We start from the raw sequence: 25,780 nt of genomic DNA on the forward strand, positions 1-25,780 counted from the left end.
TATGTATATAACTATTCTTAGGTTGTACAGAAATTACTTCAATTGAGATTTTTTTTTCTTTTGCTATAATGTAATTTTTTGAGATTTACAAACAAACAAAAAAAAGAAGATTGTTAAGACTAGGCCCAACCCACTGCCTGTTACGATTCAGCCGGTTACGAAGTGGTGTGACACACCCCATGTCCTACCGACTGGTCTTCACAAAAATCCCAGTCGTGTAATTTTGTAATTACAGTGCACTTTTCTTTTTTTCTAACTTTGCATCTTGCATTTGGAAATGGAGCATTGAGATCCTCAGCTTCAGCATCATTTGTTGGTTTCATAATTCAGCTTTTTTTCCATTATGACTTTATTAATTGATCACTGGTTAATATAATTTAAATGTATGAAGTTGATATTGATTGGGTCCCATGAGATTATAGTTATGATTATTCATGAAGGTGCTTGAAAATTACTGTCTGGCAGATGAATGATACCGAGCCATGAATTAAAAGTAAATGGAAACACTTTAATAAAGATTTTTTAAAAATCTACATCATAGTCAAAATCCTTAAATTAAGACTCTCAACAGTTGATTCTGTGAACAAATTGATTCTGTGATTTGTTTGTGAATGGAAACCCACGGGAGAGACTGAGCCTTCTGTATTAATACTGGGATATCCAAGGAGAAATGAGGGGACCTTAGTGGAAGACTGGGAAATTGGGGGAGTGGGGCTGAAAACAATGTGTCTTCGAGGTATTTAGGGACAACACTGAAATTAGAAACTACACGTGCAGATGTAGACTTGCTGTATGCGCACAGAAAATAGATTAAAAATGGACTCTGCAGAGATACAAAGAAGGGGAGTGACAGGATAGAGATATCCAGAAAAAAAACCCAAAGAAACAAAGTGAAGCGTGATGGTGTTTTCCCTGTTGGAAGAGGCTGTTCAGGAGGTGTGCGGGGAATGAGATGTCCCAGGGAACACCAAGCTGGAGGCATTTGAATAGAGGTTGTTCTCCTGGTGGAGGAGGTAGGGGTTATAGCCAGAGTTGCATTTTCCAAGTACATCTAAATTTGTCAAAGAGACTTTACAATAAGCTAACTGGAGAAGAAGACAATTTCTGGGGAAATAGAGAATGCAGGAAAGTACTGAAGTGCTCCAGGTGTCTTTGAGACATCTCTGACCCAAAGATAAGGAGCCCTTCTATTCCACTGACATTGCTATTAGCTGTGCAGAAAAAAATGGGGCAATGACTAATTTGACATAACTGATGGTGAATCCCTGAGCTAGTCCTGGAAAATTTGACTCTCCGAAGGGAAAATGTGTGCTTCTGAAAAACTGTTTACCCAGTGCCCGAGGGTTGATGTTAAAATGCTCCCCCTCTTGTGCCAGATGGCGTTGTCAACCTGAGCATCCCCATCGTGCTGCCCGTCTCCACAGAGGACAAGGAGCGGCTGGAGGGCCAAGGGGCGCTGGCACTCAGCTACGCGGGGCGGAGGGTGGCTGTCCTGAAGAACCCCGAGTACTTTGAGCACCGGAAGGAGGAGCGCTGTGCCCGTATCTGGGGCACCACCTGCGAGAAGCACCCACACGTCAAAGTATGTTTGTCCCCTTGCTGCTCTGGGAAACGTGGCCAGGATGGGAAATGTGGGCAAGGGCTGGAGAACCGAACCTTTTTTGAGGGCTGTGGGTGTCCTGTCTGCTCTCCAAGCCCAACTCCTTGCTGGGAACCATCATGTCTCAAGCAGGCAGGACTGAATTTTTAGGCTTGCAAGTTAATGCTGCACTTGCTGCTTAGCAAGAGCATCAGATAACAAGCACAAGGTGAAAGGGAAAATGAGCGTGCTGCTGAGAAGCTGCTCCTTCCACTCCCTCATCTTCACTGGTGTACCTAAATCCAAACATTTGTAGCACAACCACCAACTTAGCCCCCAAAGTTTTCCTGCACTTGGAGTCTGATGATCTCAGTTAATGCTGCAGATTGCACGCTCATGCTCCTTTTAACTGTGTTTTACTCATCAATTTGTCTGTTTTATACAGGCAGCCAACAAGGGTGTTAAGTTTTTACATCTTATCTCTTCCCACTTACTCTCTGGCAGTACAAAGAACATCATCCATTAGAAAGGGAGAGCTCCAGGTTACACCGACTGACTTGAGCTGCCTGCTTAAAAAGTCTAAAGCCATGTTAATTCTTTTCCCCTACCTTAAAATAATGCTTTGAGTTACTGAGCAGCGATTGCTCACCTTGCAACAGGCTTATTCCTCCTGCATATTCCCAGGAGGTAGGAGCAACGAGTGAGGTGGAGCAAATTCTCAAGCAGTACCTTGTAGACCCCTGGCTGCCAGAGAGGAGCCCAGCACCCAGCTGGGTGCAGTGGTGGGGTCTCAGTGGCTGATGCCTCGTGTTACGGGGTTGCTCTGCTCGTGACGTTCAGCTCACATGGTTACTAAGAATGTTTTCTGCCTACAACGAGCTGAATGAGAAGGGAAGATCACCCTGCAAGCAGAGTCAAGCCTAACGGTTTTCAAAGGAGACTGGGAAAGGCAAAAGGAGATATTTTGCTGTTCTCTCCATAAAGCATGTATGCGTAATTTGCAGATGGTGATGGAGAGCGGAGACTGGCTGGTTGGTGGAGACCTCCTTGTGCTGGAGAAGATCAAATGGAACGATGGGCTGGACCAGTACCGCCTGACGCCGCTCGCTCTCAAGCAGAAGTTCAGAGAAATGAATGCTGGTGAGTGCCCTGGGTTAGCGCTGGTGGACACAGCTTGCCCTACCTGGCACAAGGAGATGGGTGGGATCTGTGATTCCTTGCTCTCAAGCTCACACCACTTGCCAAATCGCTTCTGTATGTCCACAGTGGGACTATTTGGGTGGAGGGAGCAGTGAGTGGGACGCAGGGGATGCCACAAAAAGTAGCACAGGGTCTCCTTGGCTAAGGACAGTGCTTGTGTCCTCAGTAGGTGTCTCCTGAAGGTGCCATTGAGCTTGGAGAGGTGGCAGGTCACTTAAGAAGTTAGGGAACTCACTGGAGGTATCCAGTGGCATGTAAAGACATTGTAGAAGAGCTGATAGGAGTGAAAGCGGCCTCAAAGGAGGGACGTGCAACATGGCAGAGCAGTGAAGAGGCACTGTACACGTAGGAAATGTTCATCTAAGCTATTTAAGGCCTCGCTCATGTGAAGATAGGACGCACATCTTATGACATACATATCTCACGATTATGTCAAAATGTAGAGCATGTAAATGAAGCCGCGGGGTCTGATGGTCAGCGCAAGCCTCTCACCCTCTGAATCTTTCCCTTGTAGATGCCGTCTTTGCATTTCAGCTGCGCAACCCTGTCCACAATGGGCATGCCCTGCTCATGCAGGACACACGGCGCCAGCTTTTGGAGAGGGGTTACAAAAACCCCGTCCTTCTCCTGCACCCCTTGGGAGGATGGACCAAAGATGATGATGTCCCGCTGGAGTGGCGGATGAAGCAGCACGCAGCGGTGCTGGAGGAGCATGTCCTGGACCCCAAGTCGACCATTGTTGCCATCTTCCCCTCTCCCATGCTCTATGCCGGCCCCACAGAGGTAACGTAGCTGTCGTGACAAGATGTGAAGCCTGTCCATGGGGATGCCGGCTGCCAGGCCGCCCGTACAGCTCCAGAACACCATGGGAAAGGGGGTTGGTAGCTGTTGCCTTGCTGTAAGCTCCCTCTGTGGTTTGCCTGCAGCTGGCTGTGGTGGCCATCTCCCAGCACAGCTTGGCTCTGTGGGCCCCCACGCTTTCACAAGCTGTGTGGGGAGCTGGGGAGAAGGGGGCTGGAAACAGACTAGTGCTGTTACTGTTTTCTCTGTCGGACAGAGACGGTCATTTGTTTTCTCCCAGGGGTTTCAATTTTGTCCCTAAATCGGTGGGATGAAAGCGGTAGACACTGAGTCTCGTGTGTGGCTTTTGCATGTGTGGGGCTCGAGGGCTGGCAGCTGCTGTCTTTCCATGTTCCAAAAGCAAACCACTACCTCTGCTGCCACACTGGAACGAGACCAGTTCCCATCCCTGGTGTTTCACTGCAATGTCACATCAGGTCCAAGCAGCACAAGATGAGTCTGGGTGGCCTGACCGCTGTGAGAAACGGCAGCTTTTCTCCCCCCTTCCTTCCTTCCCCCCTTCCTTCCCCCCCTCCTTCCTTCCCCCCTTCATTCATGTGGATTGACAGGATCCCTTTTGCAGCCCAGGGCAGGTGGCTCGGTTGCTGCTCAGCCCTCACCCAGCGCTCTGTGTGTCTCTCCTCTGCAGGTGCAGTGGCACTGCCGAGCTCGCATGATCGCTGGGGCCAATTTCTACATCGTGGGGCGCGACCCTGCAGGCATGCCTCACCCCGAGACCAAGAAGGATCTCTACGAGCCCACGCAGGGAGGGAAGGTCCTCAGCATGGCACCAGGCCTGACCTCGGTGGAAATAATCCCCTTCCGGGTGGCTGCTTACAATAAACTGAAAAGAGCCATGGATTTTTATGACCCGAAAAGGTAATGCACACAGCGGTGTCGCTGTTTCTTCAGCCTGTGAAGTGCGTGCAGTTTGTGATCGTGGCTGGCTTGCAGCTTGCTGGGGGAGAGGGAAAAGCAGTTGGTGTTCCTCTTAAGGAGAGGAATGGGGGAAAAACATGAGAAAGCCATGTGTCTTCCCCTCCAAGAGCTGACACCAGGTCAAGGATGGGTCACGTGAAACTAAAGATATACTTTTGTAGCCACCGGAGAGGACCAGAAACAGCTTGGGGATTAAGTGGCAGTAGAAATACAGTCTCTTGCAGCTGGAGGAGTGTGTTAAATACAACTCCAGCTCCTCTCGAAAGAGCAATCTTGTTGCTGCTGATCATAAAGCTGGCGTGAAGCTGCAGACGGGTGCCACCGGTGCCGGGAGGTTTCTGAGCAGAAGAGCTGCACTGGGGATGACTCAGGCCGGTTGAGCTGATTTCACCTGTCTCTGTTTTGCCGCAGGCACGCTGATTTTGACTTCATCTCGGGAACACGCATGAGGAAACTTGCTCGTGAAGGTGAAAACCCACCAGACGGCTTCATGGCCCCCAAAGCTTGGAAAGTCCTGACTGAGTACTACCAGTCGCTGGAAAAAAAGAATTAACTCTACTCCTCCTACCTAGGAATCCTTGTATTAAGAGTGAGCAGTGATTGATTGATTCCCTATGACACAGATCAGTTACTTGACATTTCCAACGCTCTGACTATAGGATTTTCTTCCCTGGGTCAGAGTGGTTTTTACTAATCAGAAATACTTTGAGCCTTGTGCTTTGCCCCTTGAAGCTGCTGGGAGTGTCCTTGTGGAGCTGGAAGGGGAGGGGTAGCAGGTCTTTCATTCCCAGCTGAGCATGGCTGCAGGAAGCCCAGCACAGCTCTGGGCAGGCCAGCTGGATTGTTCTGGTGCCTCTGGGGCCACGCACCAGCCCCCAGTGCAGAGCTGGGACCTCAGCACTGGGATAAAAACTGTCCCTGGCGTGGAGCAGAAATGAAGCAGCACCTTTCTACTACCCCACACCCAGCGCTGCCCGAAGAGGCAGGGCAGGAGCTGCCGCTGAAGCGAGGAGCGGTTGCTGCTGCTGGGCTGGGAAACGGGCACTCTATGCTCAGATCCAGATTGTGCCTTAGACAATTTTTGCTAACAACCACTGGGATTTTTTTAACACCCTTTTTTAAACAGGATTTTTAAAAATCATCTTGACCATCACTAGTTCCTTGTGGCTGAGTTGATTGAGGACCGATGGTGCCAAGCCAAGAGCTGGGGGCTGGTGCTGCTCCCAGCTCTGGCTGGGGGAAGGTTACTACAGATCTTACCTTCTGCCCCCTCCCCAATGTGGACTTTGCTGCCTTGCGCGAGGCTTTTCCACTGACTGGCAGCTCGCGCTGACCTCCGATGGGGCTGACCAGCATGACTCAACACTGAACCTTCACCTGGCCCTGTCCATGTCTCACCCCAAGCACGTCCTGCTAGGAGTGGGATGTGTGACGTTGGTGGTTGGGGTCTGAGCGCGACGCCCTGTGTGGCTAGGGGCCCCTCAGCTGCCTGCCCGCACCCCGGTGTCCTGCCTGTGCTCAGCAGAGGCTCTCCCAGGGAAATGGCCCATCCTGTTGTGCCAACCGCGAGGAGCATGCTCCCTCCCTGGCCACCGTGCTCAGCTGTGAGGTTTCTAGGGGTGAGGGAAGACATCTGTGCACTTGTTAGTTATTGCACCAACCTGGATTGATGATGTACTCGTCCTTTTTTAGTGGAGGCCCCAGGACCAGTGGGAGTGTGTTAGAAATGAAATGGAAATAGCGTTCTCCTCTTCTTCTACTTCAGTTTTAATTACAAATGGATCTGCGCTCGGTAAAAATAATCACGCTTCCGCTTGTAACGTAGGATAGAGAGCTACATTGCAAGCTCAAACCTGTTTTGCTGTGGCCATGGTGCAGGGTCCGAGACTACGGATGCCATTGGGAACACTTTCGCAAAACAAACTATTTTAATTTTTCAAGTGTTTTGGGGTTGGGGTTTTTTTGTAATTTTTTTTAAAGTATTCTGAGCAAAACCCCAAAACTGTGTTACACCTCAAGAAAAATACTGAATACTGCCACACCCATGCCAGTAGCTGACAGCACACCAGCACCAGTGCCTTTTACGCTCAGGCCCTCTGGCAGGGACCTGGAAGACAAAAGTAATACTCCCATTATTTGTCATTTTTAAGTAGTGAAATAGTGCTGTTGCTGCTCATCTGAAAATAATCAACTGATTAAAAACCCCCACAGTGAATCCAAATGGTTACAGCAAAACATGAATGTTGTATTATCCTTTTAAAACAACATAGTGTACTGATTACCTCTGATTAAAATCGAGTATGGGGACTAGTTCTTTTTTTTTTTTTTTATAGTGTATTTATTAAAGACGTGAGACTGGAATTTATACCTCAACGGATGCATCTCATGATTTAATATATTCTGAACTTGATACTCCGCTACAAAACACTCACTTTTAGTACAAATAAATATTTATATGTCTAACTTATTCTCACTTTGTCATTTTTTGGGGGGGGGGAATTACAACCCTGTGGTTCATCTGGGGCTGTGACAGGTCTGTAGGAATCAGAGTCCCCCCAGCTCCCCATTCTGGCTGCGTTCGCTCAGTGCCTCGCATCGGGCGACGGCTGGATCACCAGCAGCAGGGCTCACGGCAGAACCCGTTTCCTTTTGGAAACCTGAACTAATTTATCTTTTTTTGCTGTCTGCGCTGTATGGTGTTGAACAGGTCACATTTAACAAGCGTAACAACTGCTCTGTTTCTGCTGCCTTGCTTTTCTGTGCCGTTCAACCACTTATGCACCTTCAAGCTGCCAAAAGCCTCCAGAAATATAGGGGATGATGTCCCAGCGCTTGATCTCTCCCCCATGGACCTGCTGGGAGCAGGCTTTTGGGCTCAGAGAGCACCACAGGCCACACATCCCAACTTGGGGAGAGACAGAGTAAGAGCCTGCAAGCCCTGCCAGCTTGTTCCATGGGGCTGGAGGTTGGTACAGGGCTGTGCTGCAGCTCCCAGCGCCCCGCTCACCCAGAGCTGTCCCCTGCAGTACCCCACGCTTCCCCTGCAGCTGCCCGGGTGCTACATCCCAGGGTTCCAAAGCACCAGCCAAGGAAAAGATGCCCTTGCCCAAGGCAGACTCAAAAAAACCCAAAAAACCTCCAACCTGTATTTACACAATTCAAACATGGACACACTGGTGAAGGTTACCAAAAACTGAGCAACAGAAGCACAGAACAAACAAATGCATTTATTTGCCTGTTACTTAAGACTACGCCACTGTTTGTGCTGCAATATCAGATGGGCAAGATCAGCTGCTTCACAGCCTGGGGACAATTTAGGTCCGGTCTGTACTCCGCACACTGGTTACTGGTGACTGCTGGGGGTGAACAGGTCCTAAACAAATTATTTGCCTGCTGGGAATGTCTGCCTCTTCCAACCAGCATGCGGAACAGCCAGGTTTTGGAGAAACAGGAAAAGGCGCTGAGAGCTCCAGGCTGTCCCTGGCATTCACAGTCAGGGTTTGTTCCTGTTCCCTGCACTCAATTTGGCATTTAAACTCCCCTGAGGACATGCTTTACGCTCCCTCTATTAAGGCCAATTAAGGCAGCATTCCTCTGCTGCCCGCACCAGACCTTCACCAAGTAGGAAGCACCCTGACAAAAGGCAGGAGGCGCAGGACAGCTCCCACCAGCCTGGCCCTCCCCAGGTGTGAAACTGAACAGCTGGAGAGCTTCACGGGGCACATGCGTAATTTAAGCCTCCGGAGAATCCAGCTCCCAGTAAGGAGTGCTATTTGCATGTCGAATTTTAAGGCTCATCCTTGCACTCGGACTCTCCCAGAGCCAGCGCTGATTTACAGAATCATGGAATCACAGAATGTTTTGGGCTGGAAAGGACCTTGGAGATCACCTAGTTCCAACCCCCCTGCCCAGGGCAGGGGCACCTCCCACTCGACCTGCTTTCCGCCCCATTAGTAACACAGCTCATGGTATTAGCATCCCATAACCCCAATTTTTAGGCTTCCATGGCCCAGTATTTTCTGATGTACCTGATTTCCTACGTCCTTGCATTTACCATAGACATTCCCACCCCCCATGTCAGAAAACAAAGTAATTATTAAATTATGAACACTCTCCCATGTTTGGTACAGAGGGAGATTAAATGGGGTCAGACTACAACCGACTGCACCTGGTGCATTACACAGCTGCTGTGCCAGACACAAGGACACTGGTGAGAAAGCCATGCTTCACAGAAACCGTCATCAGCACCCGGTACCGCGCGCTGGCTGGCTCCAGCTCTCTTTATTTCACTTTGCAGCGTGTTTTGGTTTACATTGTTCTCTTGCTTTCAGCACTTCCCTTCCCTCGGTGGCCAGCAGAGCTGGCACACAGCGTACCGCCTCAGGGGGTTTGAACAATTCTCATTACATATTTGTGTTCGATTAGCGTGCAATTCAGAATATTCTAAGGAGAAAAAAATCAAGTTATTGAAAACCTACTGACAACAACTTTACCAAAAGACTTTTGCCACTTACACTTTTAACCCTTTGCCTTTATCACTACATAACGTTACATGAATTTACTACAACTGTTACCAGCAAGTACAGCAGAACATCGCTAAATGACATTTATAAACATAAACCGCATCCCCTTCTCTTCAATTTCTCAGATCAGAGCATGTGACAGAGTAAAACATCCCCCGCGCCCCAGAGCTATGCCTACAACACTTCACGGTGCAGCAGCGGGGCTTCCAGAGGAGATTAGAATAGCAGCAAGCCCCCGTTACAATGCGTGATAGATCGGAAAGCCATAGTTTCAGAGAGCTTATAATAAGTGGGGCTTTATGAAAGACCAGATCAGATTCTATTCTAATTACTCACATTAAGGGCAAAATAAAAATAAAACCAGCATTCATTTAAAAAGCCTCAAAAAGCAGAATTCATACAAAATTAAAAGCATTCAAACATTTTTACAGTAGTTTACTATCTTTACTAAATGGCACCAGATTTCAAGTGGTCATGTGAAAGAAAAATCAGCAACATTTCAAATTTTGCATTAAAGTTATTCTATAAGCAGCATTTCTATCTTGGTATTTGCTGCTAAAAGGAAGAAGCAAAAGTGAACTGAGTATCAACGAATCTTTATCTTCGGATCTGGTTTGAACTCAGTAAGTAGAAAAGATTTTTCCCTACTGAAGTTATCTACAGGTTATGTCTATATATAAAAAAAAATGTGTGGATATATACATTTAATACATACTCACACGCTCGTCCATATATACACAAACTGGCAATGGATCGTCTCCCCTCACCTCACTGAGCCCGTGCGCCATGTCACAACCGGCTTTAAGGCGACGCAGTGCATCGATTATGGGACAGGACACAGGCAGCTGCTCTTGGTCTGGGCTAGAATTGTTCCACTTCATGATCTACTGCTACACCTCTAGTCGTGCGTGATGAAATCTAAATAATTTAGGATTTGTTGTATAAAAACAATTCCAGAAACAGAAATCCCTTCTTCAAGGAACATCCCCGCTCTCACCCCCCCAATGGTGGTTTTTTTTGCTAACTGATTGCAGAAGTCAAATGAAATCACATCAGAAAATCCAAACACACTCCTTTCTCTTAATCCAAACTAACGTGCATCAAAACATTCTGCAGTGTGGCGTCCTTTGATCTTCTCATCTTCTCAATCGCCCTATGGAGATCTTGCTGCTGCACAGGCCTGATTTCATCTTCATCGTGGCTTTAAAAGACAGAAAGAAAAGGAAGATGATGATTCAGGTACTGTGTAACAGCACGAAGAAGCAATCGTTGAGAAGAGCAGCTCTGACACAGATCCACAATCCTGGAAACGTGCTGCTGGCCATGCACGCGTTACCGGCAGGTACGGGAGGTAATCAGAGGCAAGCGGAGTTACACGCGTGCAAGAGCGTTACCAGCACGTCAGCCTGGTAACACAGCATGGCAATATCGCGCCCTCAGTTCATGCCACCTCAAGTTTGGCACCTTGGAACAAATAGTCTTATTTTCACAGTCAAAATAAAGGTAACCAATTTGTGGGGTTTTTTCATTGTATAGTGGCAATTTGACAAGAAAAAAAGAGAACCTCCTGCGTTCTGTGAATCACAGCAAGGTTTGTTAAACCTCCATAAATTTCCAGTTCCCATCAGAAAATAAACATGTAGCACCAGGAGCATTCACAATTGCCGTTCAGCTATCGAAACAGATAGAATAAAGACACCTACGTCTCTTCTTCACAGGCAGAATTAACGTATTCCCTGACACAGAGGAGCGCTGCATCCCGGCACATTTCTTTCAGATCACTGCCTGAGAAGCCGTCTGTCTCTTTAGCAACTTGTAGGAGATCTACACGCCTGTCCACCTGTCCAAAAACAAAAGGCAAGAGCATGAAAACTCTGAAGTAATTTACTTTGTTCTACAAGGACAAGAGTCACCTCCAAGTATTTTTACCTCTCTGAAGATCTTTTTCTGTCTTGACTTTTTTGACAGCTACAAGGAAATTATTTTATTAATTTATGCTTTGAACCCTCCAAGTAGCTTCATTTCATTAAATTTAACTGGTGCTTCATCTCATAAAACTCTGTAACCAATTAAAACCAAAAAAGAACCGGGCACTGAAATCAGACCATCATACCCACCTACTCTGTTACCAACAAAGTTCCTGGGAGGTTTTGGAAAACTGCCGAATGGCAAAAACTGCATCACAGAAAAAAAACAACCCAGTTTCCCAAATGCCCACCCAAGTTTCCTGCAATGGCACTGCTTTTTTTGGGAAAGGGTTCGATCAGCCCCTCCAGGCATCTTCTCATCTCTAGCCAACAAACATCACCCAATGGGGCTCCTTTCACAGACCCCCCCCCCCCCCTCTTTGAAAGAGTGCATTTTGTTTTCTTAAACATTTCTTTTGAGCAGTAACACAGCAAGGCTCGAAAAAGTTCCTGTCCCATTTACATTTTGTTGTTGCCACCTTTCAGTGCAGAACAAGAACTTCTGAAGCAGTTGTTCGCTATCTCAGCAGGTCAGTTGTTTCCTGAGTCACTGAACAACTGCTCCTACTTTATACAACTGTGAAATTTGGAACTTGAAGGCAAAATAATGTGTCCAACTCCACACACTGGATCAGAGGCTGAACTCTGTCCAGCCAAGACCCCGTATTTATTCACCCCGTTTACAGAACCTCTCACCACGGCCCCTTCCAGCTCATTTTGCAATGCATCAGTATTTAATTTTCAGAAAGTTAAAGCCAAACTAGTCTAATAAAAGGCTGAAGTTCAGGGGTGACTTCTTCCAAGCAGGAAAATACTCTGAGGTGATGAAGGCAAAGCTCCAGGTGTAATCTTTGCGGCTTCCAGCTGCCCCTTGCAACCCGTGCGCTCCCCAGGATAACCCAAGAACACACCAACATCTGCTGAGCACCCTTCCAACTCCCCACCATCTCTCCCACTTTTCTTGAAGGACAAGGGTGACAGTGACACTGTCCTGTTGGCTCAGACCCCGACCTAGTGCTTGAGCCCCAGCTCCCTGACCTACGACACCACAGGTTTGGGTCTGGAGCGAGCCATTGGGCTCCCTGGGCACAGAAATGCCGGCAAAAGCGGCAGCTGGCTTACACCAAAGTGTCTCCTATGGCCACTCCAGCCTGGCTGTCTTGAAGCGCTCGGCTTTAAAACATTATCCAACTCCTCCTCCTACGGGATAGCCAATACAGGCAGATTTTTCTTTTTCCCCTTTGAAAAATGTTATTTGTGTGGCTCACTGTGATTCACTGCCAGATGCTTGAAACACCTTGCATTCTTTCAGGTCCATATTCAGGAGCTGATTTAGGTTTCTGCTGAAGGCTTTAGGGCCAAGGTGCTAAAACTACCAGGCCCACCTGCCAAGGCAAAGGAGTCACAGAATCCACTTGTGCGCAAGGGCTGGGTGGCGGCAGACATTCAGGAGCCCGTGTAAAGGTCTATTATTTGGCACACTTCCCTCACAGCTCTTGAAAAGAAATTTGAGTCTGAAATGTTTTAGTTTGTTTGAGATTTTCTGCAAATAGGTCAGCTCTTCCCGCACAACTCCTTTGGCATTTCCCATCAGTTTTGTTTTCACATCTACGTCCAGTATTTTGCAAAAAAGCCACCATATATTCCAATTCTATACAAAGAATCCAAAATTTGCAAAGGAACCTCCCCAGTACCTCAGCTATTTTCAACGATGAGCTGGGATTTTTAGGTCTCTTAAAAAACTTAAAGTTGGTTTTATTAACGAGTGATATTTATTAAACCAAGAGACACTTTGCAGCATTAATGTCAAGATGATAAGTGCTGCAGGTGAAATTTGGCAGGAACCTCCGATAACGCAGGTCCCATATCTTGCCAACAGACACGACCACGTGTGCTCACAGCTACTCCTTCCCCCCATCTCAGAATGCAGATGGCAACATGAACACCACACAATATTAGCCACAATATCCATAGTAGTTTTCCTCTAAATGAAATACGAGCTATGGATCAAAGTGCAAAAAGCAGCACTGTCAAAAAACATCATTCCTCCTTTCTTGACTTGAGCCAACAGACTAGAGTTAAAAAAATTCAGTATCTCTCCTCCCTGCTTCATGAAATCTTGAAATTTCTTTAACTGATCAACGTGATTTACAAACACGATTCACCTTCAGCATGTTTAGGGAGAGAAATATATTATCTTGTGATGGAATAAGAAAATGGAGAGGGAGAAGTTAAGTAAATTTCCTCAGAGATGGTGATTCACCACAAAATCCAAACCTGCTGCTCTGACTGAGGCTCATGCTTAAACCAGTAGGCAACATTACTGCTTTAATTGAACGCCACACCTAAAACCACAAAAACTTCCCAAGTTCGAATCAGAAATACCCTCATAGATAATCTCTACCTTACTCCAAGGCAGTCAATTATAAAATGTTTTCTACAACCCCAGAGCTCATGCTCACGAAAACAGTAATAGAGTAAATTAACGATTAAAAAAAGTCTACTTACATTTTCATTTTTCAAAATGAGCTTCAAGATCGCTTCTCTCTGTTTCAGAGCCTTAAACAAAAGAGATTCAAGTTACAAGAGTACAAAAATAAGCATATGTAACATCCACCAATTTTGCACTGGATGGGCTTTCAGTCTCAATTCAGTGACGCAAGCTGATGCCTCAAAAGGGAGACATGATACGCACTAAGGAAACCTCTCTGATGGCAAATCACTCAACAAAATGAGATCCAGGCCATTCTGACTCCAGGAGCACATGAAACTAAATATTTGAGCATATACACTTACACTAACTACAGGGAAACGGCTAATGCACTGACGTTTAGTCTTACTTTGCCCTAAGTGAAAGCAGCTGTCTCCAAAGATTTCTCATCATCTTTACCAGACGGCAGTCTCTCTAGATCTAGGGGATGATTTCAATACTTGGCTAAACCAAATGAAGAAAAAAAAAATCAGAAATTTAATTCTACAGATGATGCTTGGGAAATTTTAATAAACATCACATACTGTAATGAGGTTACTGAATGAAACAGGTGAGTCTTGAGCATATCCTTACTAGCAAGGTACAATGCAGGTAGCAAAGAGACTGGTTTCTGCGTCTCCCAAAACCAAACTTGTCCTACATTTGCTTTCATTGTAAAAAAGGTAAAAAACTACCCCACAGATACTCTGGCAGTTGAACAGTTTATATTCTGCCTCAAAAAATACTTCTTCCATTTCCCTCTGCCTTGCAGATAATTTCTTATGAGTAATTTTTGGCATTTTCATCTCAAACTTAGTTATAAAATCTGCAAGGCTTTAGCTACTCTACAGCGATACCACCTGTGCACATTTCCAATCCACAGCACACACATTTTCTCAGCCCTCAATAAAAGAGCTGTAACCAATCACAACATTCCACAGACAAGAACAGCAACAAGCAGGAAGTCCGTGATGTGGCTGTAGCAGGGTAAGTGTCTTGGTGTCAGGACCACCACCACCACGTGGTCGCAACACCGCCTCCCCCCTCCCACTCCCCATGACAGTAAGGAAAGTTAGGTGCCCATACCCTAAATAACACCTCCCATTGTAATTCTGATCCTTGGAGAGGGAGCCAACCCTGTAATACCCTGAGGCACTGTTACCTGCGGAGAATTCATCCTTCTAAGGATGATTCTTGATAGAAAGATATGATAAAGTACTAAAATACGCATCCTTGTCCCTTACTAATTGAAGGAAAACTTGAGGATGAGTAAGATGTACGAAAGCCTGGGAGCAAGCATTGCGGAAAAGCAGTTCCTAGGTTATAAATGCTTTGTTTCGAAAAGTATCTGCCCACAAAGAGTGAAAGCCAGTTCAAACAAGATGGGTCTGGGAACATGACTACTCTCTTGCACAACCAGTAAGAGTTTTGCTCCTCTGTTTTTGTCTCTGTTTCTGCAAAAAATGAATAAAGAAGGGTATTTCTGTAACTAGAAGGGAATACTGACAACCACAACTGAACTCTTTACAGTATTGATACAAAAGTGCCTTGTGGTATCACTAAGTGTTCAAAGGCAAATAAAATACCCTGAAAAGGATGGCAATAACAAAATTTATAGGAAAGGTAACGTTGTGATGGCTGGCCTAATGAATAAAGCCCTTAATTACTGCCTGTTTGGCATAAATCATAAGCGGAATAAAAACAGTTTTCCAGATTGCTGCTTGACTGTGGAAAGGCTTGAGCAGAATGTAGACTTTGAGATGCAGATTTCATTCCTCCTTCTCTCCTTGAAAACTGAACACCGTGTATCCAGAAGGTATAAATGCTAGCCAATATATACCTGCTTCTTGATACTATCTGCCCTGGGTGCTGGCTCTCCCCCATAGGCAAGTGCGTGCAGCCACTTCTGTGCTTTTTGTGGTTGTTTTCAAGTTAAAACTAAAATTTTCCCAGATGGCAGCATCTAAGCCACTCCATTCTTATACACAAAATGAGAGGAAACCTCTCAGAGCACATGGTGTTGTTTCAGATAAAAGACCCAAAGAATCAAGATTTCAGTGAGAAACTTTACCTTAAAAAGCAAACTTACATATGTGCTTCTAAAAAAGTAAAACCAGATCAAAATAATACAGTATTTATTTGGGAGAAAAAAACAAAACAAAACAAAACAACAAAACCAAAACCAACGAGAGACATGCATTTCCTAGCTGATAAGGCAGCTGCCTGTAGCCCAGCTGCTAGGCACACTGTTCAGGAAATCTGTGTGACTTACAGGTTGGTTGATGTGAAACCGGGTCGGCATTCTTCTCATGATTGCAGAGTCAAGATCTTGAGGACGGTTGGTGGCTCCCATCACTATTACCTGTATACATCAACAGAAAAAAAACTAGTCAGCCTGGAACCAGCTTTTGAAAACATTGCCATGCTGGAGTTTCAAAACCAAACACGTGACTCTTCCACGCTTTATCAAGACCATCGACATTTAAAGGAGTTATGCAACGTTTCTTGGTAATTATTTCAGCAACTGGATTTAAACAAGCAGCTCAAGAGAGCATCGGAACAACAGAGCACCATCTGGGCAGAGATTTTTACATTAGCCTGAAGCTTTCTGAGCCCAACTTGAAAGTTTGAACTCTTAAGCAGTAACCCAAAACTTCTGTTTTCATGCTGTCTTAAAAAAAGGAAGACAATCAGTTTACCAGAGTGACCAGACTGGCAGCTTTTGCATGCATTGAAGTGTTGTTTCTTTTTTTTAGCATTAATAAAAAGCACTAAAAGTCAATAAGAACCTATATGCCCTGGTATACCGTAACAGTAGCGCGTTAGATGTGTACAGGCCAAGTTCAATACAATGAGAGCATTCACCTCATTTGACCGCACTGCAGTTGTTAGTTTAAGAACAAATTTACTTCCCATTCACATTGGCTTTGTTTACTCATTTGTTATTGTAAGTTATGTACATTGTAAATACCCAGTCAGGAAAGTGAAAAATGTCAGGGAAATTAACCTCCTATCAATACAGTTTCCTGACATGCTTCTGGGCTTTGTCTGGGATCACTGTTCCGCAGCCAGCCCTGGCAGCTCCAGCAGCCCTGGCCAGGCTGGGTCATGTGGCCAGGAGCAGAGTCACCCTGCCACCTACAGGCTTTATTATACAGTGGCAAATTGCTATGCACAGAAAAACCAAAAAGGAGCGTTTTTCACCAGGGCTCTGGCAGTCTTCTTCACTTTCTAGAAAGTGCTTGGCACTTGCCTGCGTGCCAAACACAAGCTAATGTCTGGCCGAGCTGCCTCTTGCAAAGCTGCATCACCATACCCACGGTGGGCTTCCCCAGAGTCTGCATGAAGGCCCGATGTTGGACCTGAAATGTTGTTCCCTTTGTGCTACTGGAGCTTAGGAGCCTTCCCCAAACCAGCTTTGTCTGTGGGTTCTGCGAATGTGGGACCATCCCAGGGCACAAATGTGGCTGTACGGGGCTTCCAGACTTGAATCGTCCCTTCGAGCAGCACAGCTCTGTTTTCCAGGCACTGTTCCTGCTGGACTCAAGACTATATTCTCAGCAGGTTTAGCTCAAAGCCGAACATGCTCTCCAGGTGCAATCAACATAGGAACAAATAACATTCACTGCAACACTGATTTATAATGTCTTCCTAGAATTTGGAATTTTTGTTACTGCAACAAAAGCCAAATTTAATCTTTTTTCAAAGGAAATTTCTCTGGCAAGAATCAGAAAAGCAACCCAACGCCCCGAGTAAACATCTGTAACCAACAGAAGTGCCCAGCGAGCTGCCTGTCAAACCTGAGACAATGCAAATGTCAAAGCCATTACTTAAAGAACACTTCCTGCATCACAATGATGTTGTGGGCAGGAGCCTGAAATACGGTATTGAAACAAAACACTCCTGCTGCAAAACCCCCCAGAAACCTCAACCAACCCCTGTGGTGTCTCCAGCCAATTGTTTGCATTGCATTTTGCTTCGGTGGCTCCCAACCCTGCAGAGGCATACGAGTTAAGGGACAAGAATGACTTGTTCAGGCTCTGCATGCTGAACTCGAGAGATGGGTAAGACCACGTATTGTCTTACCACAGGGAATGAGCAATTTCACTTCCTCCAAAAAGTTGTCACTATATCAGAAAAAGAAGATAACACACTCAAACACTGGAAGAAATGTGTTCTTGCAAGATTCTTCCAGTCAAGTGTTCATACCATGGCCTCCTATCACTGATAAGAAAACACTCTCCTTTAAAGACCCTCAGTACATATATTCACTGTGTTCTAATCATTTTTTTTTTTAAAAAATCAACTGAAAAAAATCTTTAGTACAAGCTTAAGAGAGGAGGAAAAACAGATATTTACAAGGAAAGAATTAAGGGAAGTCAGAGCATCGGAATCCATTAATGGAAAAATACAGATTAAAAAGGGTGAAAATTTTAAATTTGGAGAATAAAGATCTTTTTTAAAGGCCTTAAAAAGATTGCTCCAGGTGACAGTTCAGAAACGTACCAAGCAGGTTTTCATCTATGCTACATTCAAGTAATGTATTTCATAATTGGGGTTTTGTATTTTTTGTATTTTTTTTTTCCTCTCCAAAATACAATACTTCTGCTGAGATTATGGGAGGAGGACAGAAGTGTACAGAAATAATGGAATGGAAGCACAGCTCCATTTAATAGAATTTGTCTTTTGATAACACCAACTTCCCTACCCTTTGAAATTAGCCCCCGAGTCTACTGCTTGTCTAATGCTAATCCAAAGCTTTTCTGATAAGAAACAAACCAGCCTGCAACTGTGATGAATACTCAGATCTTTCAATACCTTTCCTGAAATCAAAGATTCACTTCACCTGAAGAAAATATTGTTGACAAAATGTTTTTCAAACCAACTTTAAAAACTGCACAATTTTGGCAGCTCAAACTACACATCTATATTATTGAGACTTAAGACCCTTCTGAAAATAACACCGCTTAATTAAAACCAAGATACCTACAAAATCTGCCTTCTCAAGAAGAAAAATGAGCTATTAACGTAACTCATCTATTCCCATAATATACTGGAAATCACTAACACTGACAGGTAAAGAAACTCTTTTGGCAATGATTACTACATGCCATCAGCTACTCTTCCCAAATGGCTCATGGCACAATAACTAAGAGAGAAGAATTGCATTCCTTTGCTCATCATCCTTTTTACTTACTTGGCAGTTATAATCGGTGTCCAGCCCATCCCACAGACTCATGAACTGAGCTTTCATCATAGCTGTAGCTTCATGGTCAGAACTCGATCGATTTCGTAAGAAGGAATCTGTATTAAAGGAGTCAGGAAAGCAGTTTACTTTCAATCCTGACATAGAAATTACACTGTTTGATTTCTGATGTGCAGACTTGTGCTATTCTCTATCTTATAAATACCGTTTTTAATAAACAATGTCAACAGGTGAAAAATATTTCTTACGATGAAAAACAGGAAAGTGGAATCTCACCATATTTTTAAGCACATCTTTTAAATTACATTACACGAGTATGTACCTATCACACGAGATTGTCACAAATCTTGTGCTCCAAATTTCCACTTTCCTGAATTCATGGAAAGTGTAACTTTCAACTTAATTTCTCATGCAGAGATGGAAGCATTCAGTGTGGCACGCTAGAAGACACCAAAGCACAGGAGAACAGCAAGCTGCAGGACTGACGTAAAGTAGGGTATACATCTTGTTACGCAGAGCTCTAACTCCAATACTGATTGCCTAAAGAATTTCCAACAGCTAGAAAAACACCACATTTTAAAAAACCTATACAAAAGGATAAAAAGCATTTTCATGATGCCCCTTCATAAACCTAAATTATGGAAAGTGTGAAAGCTTTGTCAGGATTTCTTTCTGTGAACAGTACAACTCACTCTAAGAAATTCCAGTGCTACAAGACAATGAGCAATTTTAACTGAACTCCTCGACCTCACAGGGACTTAAACACTAATGTGACAAGTCCAAATGCACTGAACAACTGTCACCTTTGCTGTCTTCCCAGCTGAACTTCTCCCCCTACTTCTTCAGCCTTATTAAACTATTATTCCTGAGCTCTCCTAAACTCGTACTTTATTTTCAATTACGTGCCCTCATGGCAGAAGCGTTGGAAGTGTATTTGGTGAAGGGTTTCCTAAATAAGTAGTTCCCTTAACAGAAGAAAAGCTTTCCCTGTGAAGCACCTTAGCACAAACAAAAATAAGCAGTAACCTGTTCTGCTTGTAATTTCCTCCACTAACACGAGGAAGATATACACTGCTTTTCCTAATTTGCCACCATCACTTTACAATACTATTTATATTACTAAACCTTGTTCTGTTATCACTCTTTTTAAGGAAAAGATGACAGGAGATCAATATACCCATCAACTTGAACCTACAGTTTAATGGCACTCTGCCATAGCTACTAAAATAAAAAGAGATTTTTACCTATTTCATCAATAAAAATGATGGATGGTTGGAGCTTTATAGCAAGGGAGAAGACAGCAGCGGCCAGTTTTTGAGACTCTCCATACCATTTGTCTGTCAGTGTGGAAGGCTGGAGATTAATGAATCGACAACCTGCTTCCTTTGCCGTAGCTTTGGCAATCAGTGTTTTGCCACAACCAGGAGGGCCGTAGAGAAGTACTCCTGAAAAACTGACAGTGTTAATGACCTCTGGCCACCATACGGAAAACATCCTTTGGTATAACAGACCTGATAGTGGCTAGACTTGTAATTTATCCAAGTTTTAAAAGATAAGAAACCAAGTTACACAGTGTTCCATCAAGGAGTTATTTAGGATATCCTTATTATAAAGTTAAAGCTAAGAATATCTAAAAACAGGTATGGTGAAACTGAAGGCGTACATTTGTGTGAAAGATGAATTTAATTACTGTGACAATAAAGATCACCTAAAATTAAAACCCCATTTATTTCCTGTAAGCATTTGACAGGCCTTGTTTATAGCCAGTTTCAGACTTGCTAATAAAGCTTAGCATGGGGCACGGGGGGGCAGGCAGCGGAAGAGAGCCCAGAGATATTTTAAGTTACCCACAATTAAATATGACATTTCCTATTACTTTTAAACTTGTCATCGTGAAAGAATTCACAGTAATGTTCTTCTAACATAGTTGCAAAGAAAACAATTTAAAGAAAAAAAATTAAGTCAAACAAGCGTGAAACCCAGAGAATTACTAGGGGCTTTTTTTTCTGTTTATGGGACTGATGACCACAAACATAATTACTCTGAAGCAATGTGTTATGAAACTGGGGAGCTTGCCCTATATGGAAAGTCTGCTTTAAAAAGATAAATAAAAAATAATTTTTTCCTTCAGCTTATTAGATCATGACATTAAAAGTAATTTTCCAGACAGTTTAAATTAGTGACTTAAACAGAAAGGAGCCTGGAAAAACTAAACCAGTTACAAAAGTGCTTAATTTTCCATCATTCAGTACACAAAACTGAGATGGTCACAGACACAGGCAGTAATTAGTAGTTTTCCGAGAATTTTCAGAAGACAATATTCCAGGGATCAGAGCAGTAAAGATAAACTTCGGCATTTCATCCAACATTTTAGGTCCCAATTCTGCTTGTTTGCAGTAACATGCAGCAAATATGGCTGTAAGCATTCCAGCAGAAAGAGTTTCCAACTTCTGTCTTACTGTTGGAAAGTGAGTTTGTGATCCACTGGTTTCCTTACTGTCTCAATACTGTGCAACTCAACTCCAGAGAAAAACAAGGGATCTGCAGAATAAAAATGGTATCTCTGTCTCTTTGAAAGACTGGAAATTCCAGGACTGGAACTGAGAGATGTCTGTCAAGATTAGCTTACACTGACGTCTCGTGTTTATGACTTCTGTTTCTATGATACTATAGAAATATTCCTCTGCCAAAGGACAAAAATGGGTCTAAGAAGAAAAAAACTGACAATTTAGGCAGTTAAAAATGCAAGCTACATTAGTGCATCAAAACGTAACATCAATAACTGTTAAGCAATTACCGCTTCATTATTAAGATGAAACTTGTTCACTAGAACTTGATTTCACAGCAAGAGAAGCCAGGGAAAAACCCTCAGGTTCTTCCTCATCAGTCTTCATGTTTGCACTTTGGACTGGCAACCTACTTCCTCTTTCCTTTCTGGCTAATTGTAACTTTTTTTTTTTTAAATAGTATCAACATATAAATCCGTAACATTTCCATCCTACCTTTTGGTGGCTGCAAGAGCCTGGAATTCTCAAACAAATATTTCTTCTTGATGGGCAAAATTACAGTGTCTTTCAAATCTGTAATAACATCATCTAGGCCTGCAATATCACTCCAGGTCACCTGATACGGAAAAACAGTATTAGAAATGACCTTCATAGTCCCTGCCAGCAAAAAAGCACCCACAAGCTTACAAGTAGTGCAAGGCTTCAAAAAGAAAAAAGACAAGTGATTAAAAAAATATCTCTGCTCTCAATTATGCAATTTTAGTTTTAAATTACAGAAATATTTTCAATGTATTTCCATAGATACATACACACGACAAATAATGTCACACAAAGCCACAATCAAGATCTCCAATGTCTGAAGTGCTTTTATTGGAGTAACACGGAAAACAGTTTCTTACATGCATGCTAAGAGGGTCTACGAGATGTGCAGCAATACTCATTTCGTATTCAGTAAGCTTGACATTTTTCACTCCTATCTGCTTCATTAGTTTTTCAGCCTGGGGGAAATAAAGAACTGTTATTTGGAGTCTGTAAACTTCTCCATAAGTCACATTTGAAAAGGGCTTAAAAATCTTTTTGAAGTAGAAAGTTCTGCTATTTCCTAATGATTGGTTGTCACTTGAGTGAAACTAAGTCATATGTCTCAGTTCCCATCAAGTAAGTGACACACCAGCCCTCCCACCCCCAAACCCACAAGTCATACATTATGACCTGAAAAGCAACCAAAATAAACATTAAAACATGGAGTCTGCTGTTCAGAATAGGTTTGCAGACACACTGTTAGCCTCAGTACAAAATAATTTCCATAATCTGAACAAGAGTTTCCAAAGCTGATAGAGGTGGGTTACACTTAAAAAAACAAAGCCCGTTAGTCCTTACAAACTTTGTACAGGATTCAGATGAAAAGCCTGAAACTTGTTATTACATACAACTCTAAGAGTTCTTTCCCGTGCTTAATTATCCTCATTCACAATCCTGCAAATAATACACACATGCTTTAATCAGAGATTTAATTGCGCTATTATAAAAAGCACACCCTGCCCCAACCCTCCACAGCACTGTATCAAGGAGAGGTTAATATATTTTTAAGAGAAAAAAAAAAAAAAAAGACAATTCACAGAAGCCAGTCAATTTTTTTGATGTATTCAATGTTTTCTTTTTCCCAATTTAAAAGGAAAAGTCATTTGTTGTGTCAACAAGCTTTCACAATTCAGTTTCTCTTTACACGCAAACTTGCGGTTAAGTCTGATATGCTTTTGGGATATTGCAACCTCTTATATAATAGCTGGCACTAGCACAGATTGTGAAAGATTATTTTTAAAGCGGGGCCAATTTTTTAACTAAAGATTTCACTAAAAAAGAAAAACCACCCCAACGAGAATTAGGTTGTTCAAAACTGCTGTTTGAATCTGTGAAATTTGTGTCAACCACAAAACAAAACAAAACAAAAAGTTGCAATATTTCCTTCAATACTTTCCAAATTAAACATTTAACTTTGGGTTCTGAAATGCACCTAAATCTTTTCCCAGACCATTAACCCCCATGAATCACTTTAGTTCAACATAAGTAATGAGGTTTTTCACTTTTTTTCGCCCCTTTCCAGGGCATTTTGACTGCTACTTGAGAAGAGTGGGAAAGGGACAAAGTGCAAACTATTCTTAAAAAAGCCATTTGGACAGCAGTGTTCCTCTTTGTCCTGAGGAACTGCATTCCCTGACTCTGCCATTAAGCTGCCAAAAAGCAGCAGAGAATTAAGTTATTTCTACTCAAGGTTTTAAAAAGCAACGAAGAGAATGATGAGAGCATTATTTAACGTGACTGCCGCTTAGCAAAGCTGTCAGAAGCAGAAAGGGCACTGGGACCACACACTTGCAGATAATTAGAGATAACATGGTGCTCCAGTTCAAAAGTTTTTCCGCCACCTCAAGCTAGAAATTTTAACTTGTTATAAAATTTAAGCCCTGAAAATGCTAACAGCCTAGATCCTGAGATTTACTAAAAAGGACTTTTAAGTTTTTTATTATTCCACATGCTTTTGTTGATTACTTTATTGGTTATTGCCAGTCCAGTTTACAGTTAGCAGATTTCTCTGTATGAACAGTAATGAATGAGACAGCATTTCAAAGAAGTATTTATGAATAAAATCCTACCTGCTTCTGAGCTTCTACTTTCTGCTTTCTGGTCGGATCAATGGCATCAACCATCCATTTAATGGTAAAATACGTTACAGCACCAAATATGGTTAAACGAAAAATTAATCCAACCACTTCATTCCGGCTCAGGGGACGTGAAAATGCTTCGGCATGGACCATTTTGCCTCTCAACACTAAACATAAAAAAAGCACAGGGAGGGACAGAAAGAAAGAATATTAAAGCTGAGAAAACATGTGCCTTCTATTTAAACACCATTTTATAAAAACTATTTCCCATGCATACAGTGAACATAAAGCCTACCATGAAGTTATAATGAAATATCTCAACAAGAGCACAATCCCAACATAGAAAGCTGAGTAAGATTAAAACATGCAGCACCAAGTATAACAATGGTTTCACTTCCACTTTCAGTAAGCAGAGAAGAAATGGCAGGAACAATGAGGCCTTACTTCTTGATCGACCACATGCAAAAAGGTCCTGATTTCACTCTTCCTTCAAGAAATCTGCATTCCTTTCAGCTATACAATACCCCAATAAAGTACTAAAGACCACTTTATTTCAGTGCCAAGTTCACATTTCCATTAGGATTGACATTTTGTGACCGTTATTGACCCAAGAATGATGAGTCATGGAGACAAAAATAAGTTATTTAAACAGAGAGTTCTTTTCCCTAAGAGGAAGTTCAAAGGAAAGGCACACCCAATCGCCAAGTTAAGGAGCAATCAATGACTTGACTTGATTAAAATGAGGTTAAGAGCTGGAGCCTGCACCTAGCAGAATACATTTTGAGTTATTAATATCCCTGGAAAACTGAAAATGCTGGATGTGGCACACAGCTATCAAGGGAAAAGGCTGGCTGCTGTATGAGCCAAACCCAGAAAGCACAGTACCTTCATGTTAAGGGAACGTGCTGCAGAGAAGAAAAAGCTCTTCCTAAACCACTGAAAAATTACTTATAAAATCAGGGTTCTCTTTCCCCAATCTACTTTCTCCTCAGTTGGTGGGGTTTCCACTTGAGAATCCCCAAAGCTCTTCTTGTTCACTGACCAATTTTCCTGCTGCAAGGGCAAAATTCCTTTGGCAGCTTCCAACACTCCCTGGCTGGTCTCCAAACTGAGCTGTCAGCCAGGGAAAAACCGGGATACCTACAGCCAAGATATCCTTGAATTCCCCCTCATTTGGCTAGTGGTCACATTGTGTTGACCTCCTATTCGGTTCAAGGCAATGCCATACCACCGACGGATTCTGTTTACAAGCATTTGGCTGATGGGAATTTGGAGAAGCACCATGACATGCTTACCAAAAGACATCAACGGCTCATGACTATATTCCAGGGTAGATCACTAAAACTGTTTTGGTCTTTTTAACTCTTCATTCTCTGTTTAGAAATTTAAAAATCAAGGCTGTTGCTGTGCATACCTGCTTGGAAATCAAATAACATTTGCCTGCTTAGGCATCTGAGCAAGAGAAGCAGAGCTAGGAGATTCTGCATGTTTTCTTAAGCCTGATTTATTAAAAAGTCTATATATTCAGTGAACAAGGAAAAAAAGCTTCCAAAAGAACCCCAAAACCCAGTGATAAAAACCCACTTCTTATGCAATCCTTGCCCTGAACAGCAATGGTAAGAAAGAAGCTTTAACAGGACAGAAATTGAACCTTTCTAAACAAAGTTGAGCTTACCCTGCACGAATTCTAGCATTTATTTTCCAGGATTGCTGCAATAACGAGAAGGACTGTTAGTTGAACAGCAAACTCACGGCCCGCAGGGCTACCCACTGCGTTTAGGTTCAGCTCTGCCTGTCTGCATTCTGAAACACTTCCAAGATGAAAAAGAAACCCAAAGGAGAAGCAGTGCCGGTTCCCGTCCCGCTCCCGGGCGGGGGAACCGCCGCCT

At 43.4% G+C, this 25,780-nt stretch overlaps 2 protein-coding genes across 2 annotated transcripts in view; one reads left to right on the forward strand and one right to left on the reverse strand.

Moving 5' to 3' along the window:
• PAPSS2 (3'-phosphoadenosine 5'-phosphosulfate synthase 2) overlaps positions 1 to 5,257 on the forward strand; it is a gene marked incomplete at its 5' end in the record, with an annotated part of 11,745 nt that extends 6,488 nt beyond the window's left edge. Inside the window, 5 exons of the mRNA XM_010076198.1 lie at positions 1,377 to 1,582; positions 2,584 to 2,719; positions 3,294 to 3,562; positions 4,269 to 4,498; positions 4,970 to 5,257. Of these exons, the coding sequence (XP_010074500.1) occupies positions 1,377 to 1,582; positions 2,584 to 2,719; positions 3,294 to 3,562; positions 4,269 to 4,498; positions 4,970 to 5,111 (983 nt within the window). The remainder of the gene's footprint in view (positions 1 to 1,376; positions 1,583 to 2,583; positions 2,720 to 3,293; positions 3,563 to 4,268; positions 4,499 to 4,969) is intronic.
• A 4,904-nt stretch (positions 5,258 to 10,161) lies between these two features.
• ATAD1 (ATPase family, AAA domain containing 1) lies at positions 10,162 to 24,165 on the reverse strand. Its single transcript, XM_010076197.1, has 9 exons — positions 23,883 to 24,165; positions 22,131 to 22,229; positions 21,727 to 21,847; positions 19,969 to 20,169; positions 18,716 to 18,822; positions 15,791 to 15,880; positions 13,557 to 13,607; positions 10,785 to 10,921; positions 10,162 to 10,282 (listed from the first exon to the last, which is right to left on the reverse strand). The coding sequence occupies exons 1-9, from the start codon at positions 24,042 to 24,044 to the stop codon at positions 10,162 to 10,164; spliced, it is 1,089 nt and encodes a 362-aa protein (XP_010074499.1). The 5' UTR covers positions 24,045 to 24,165.
• Between the last annotated feature and the right edge of the window lie 1,615 nt (positions 24,166 to 25,780).

This window comes from Pterocles gutturalis, unplaced genomic scaffold (genome assembly GCF_000699245.1).
Source record: "Pterocles gutturalis isolate BGI_N339 unplaced genomic scaffold, ASM69924v1 scaffold17123, whole genome shotgun sequence".
NCBI classification, from domain to species: domain Eukaryota; kingdom Metazoa; phylum Chordata; class Aves; order Pterocliformes; family Pteroclidae; genus Pterocles; species Pterocles gutturalis.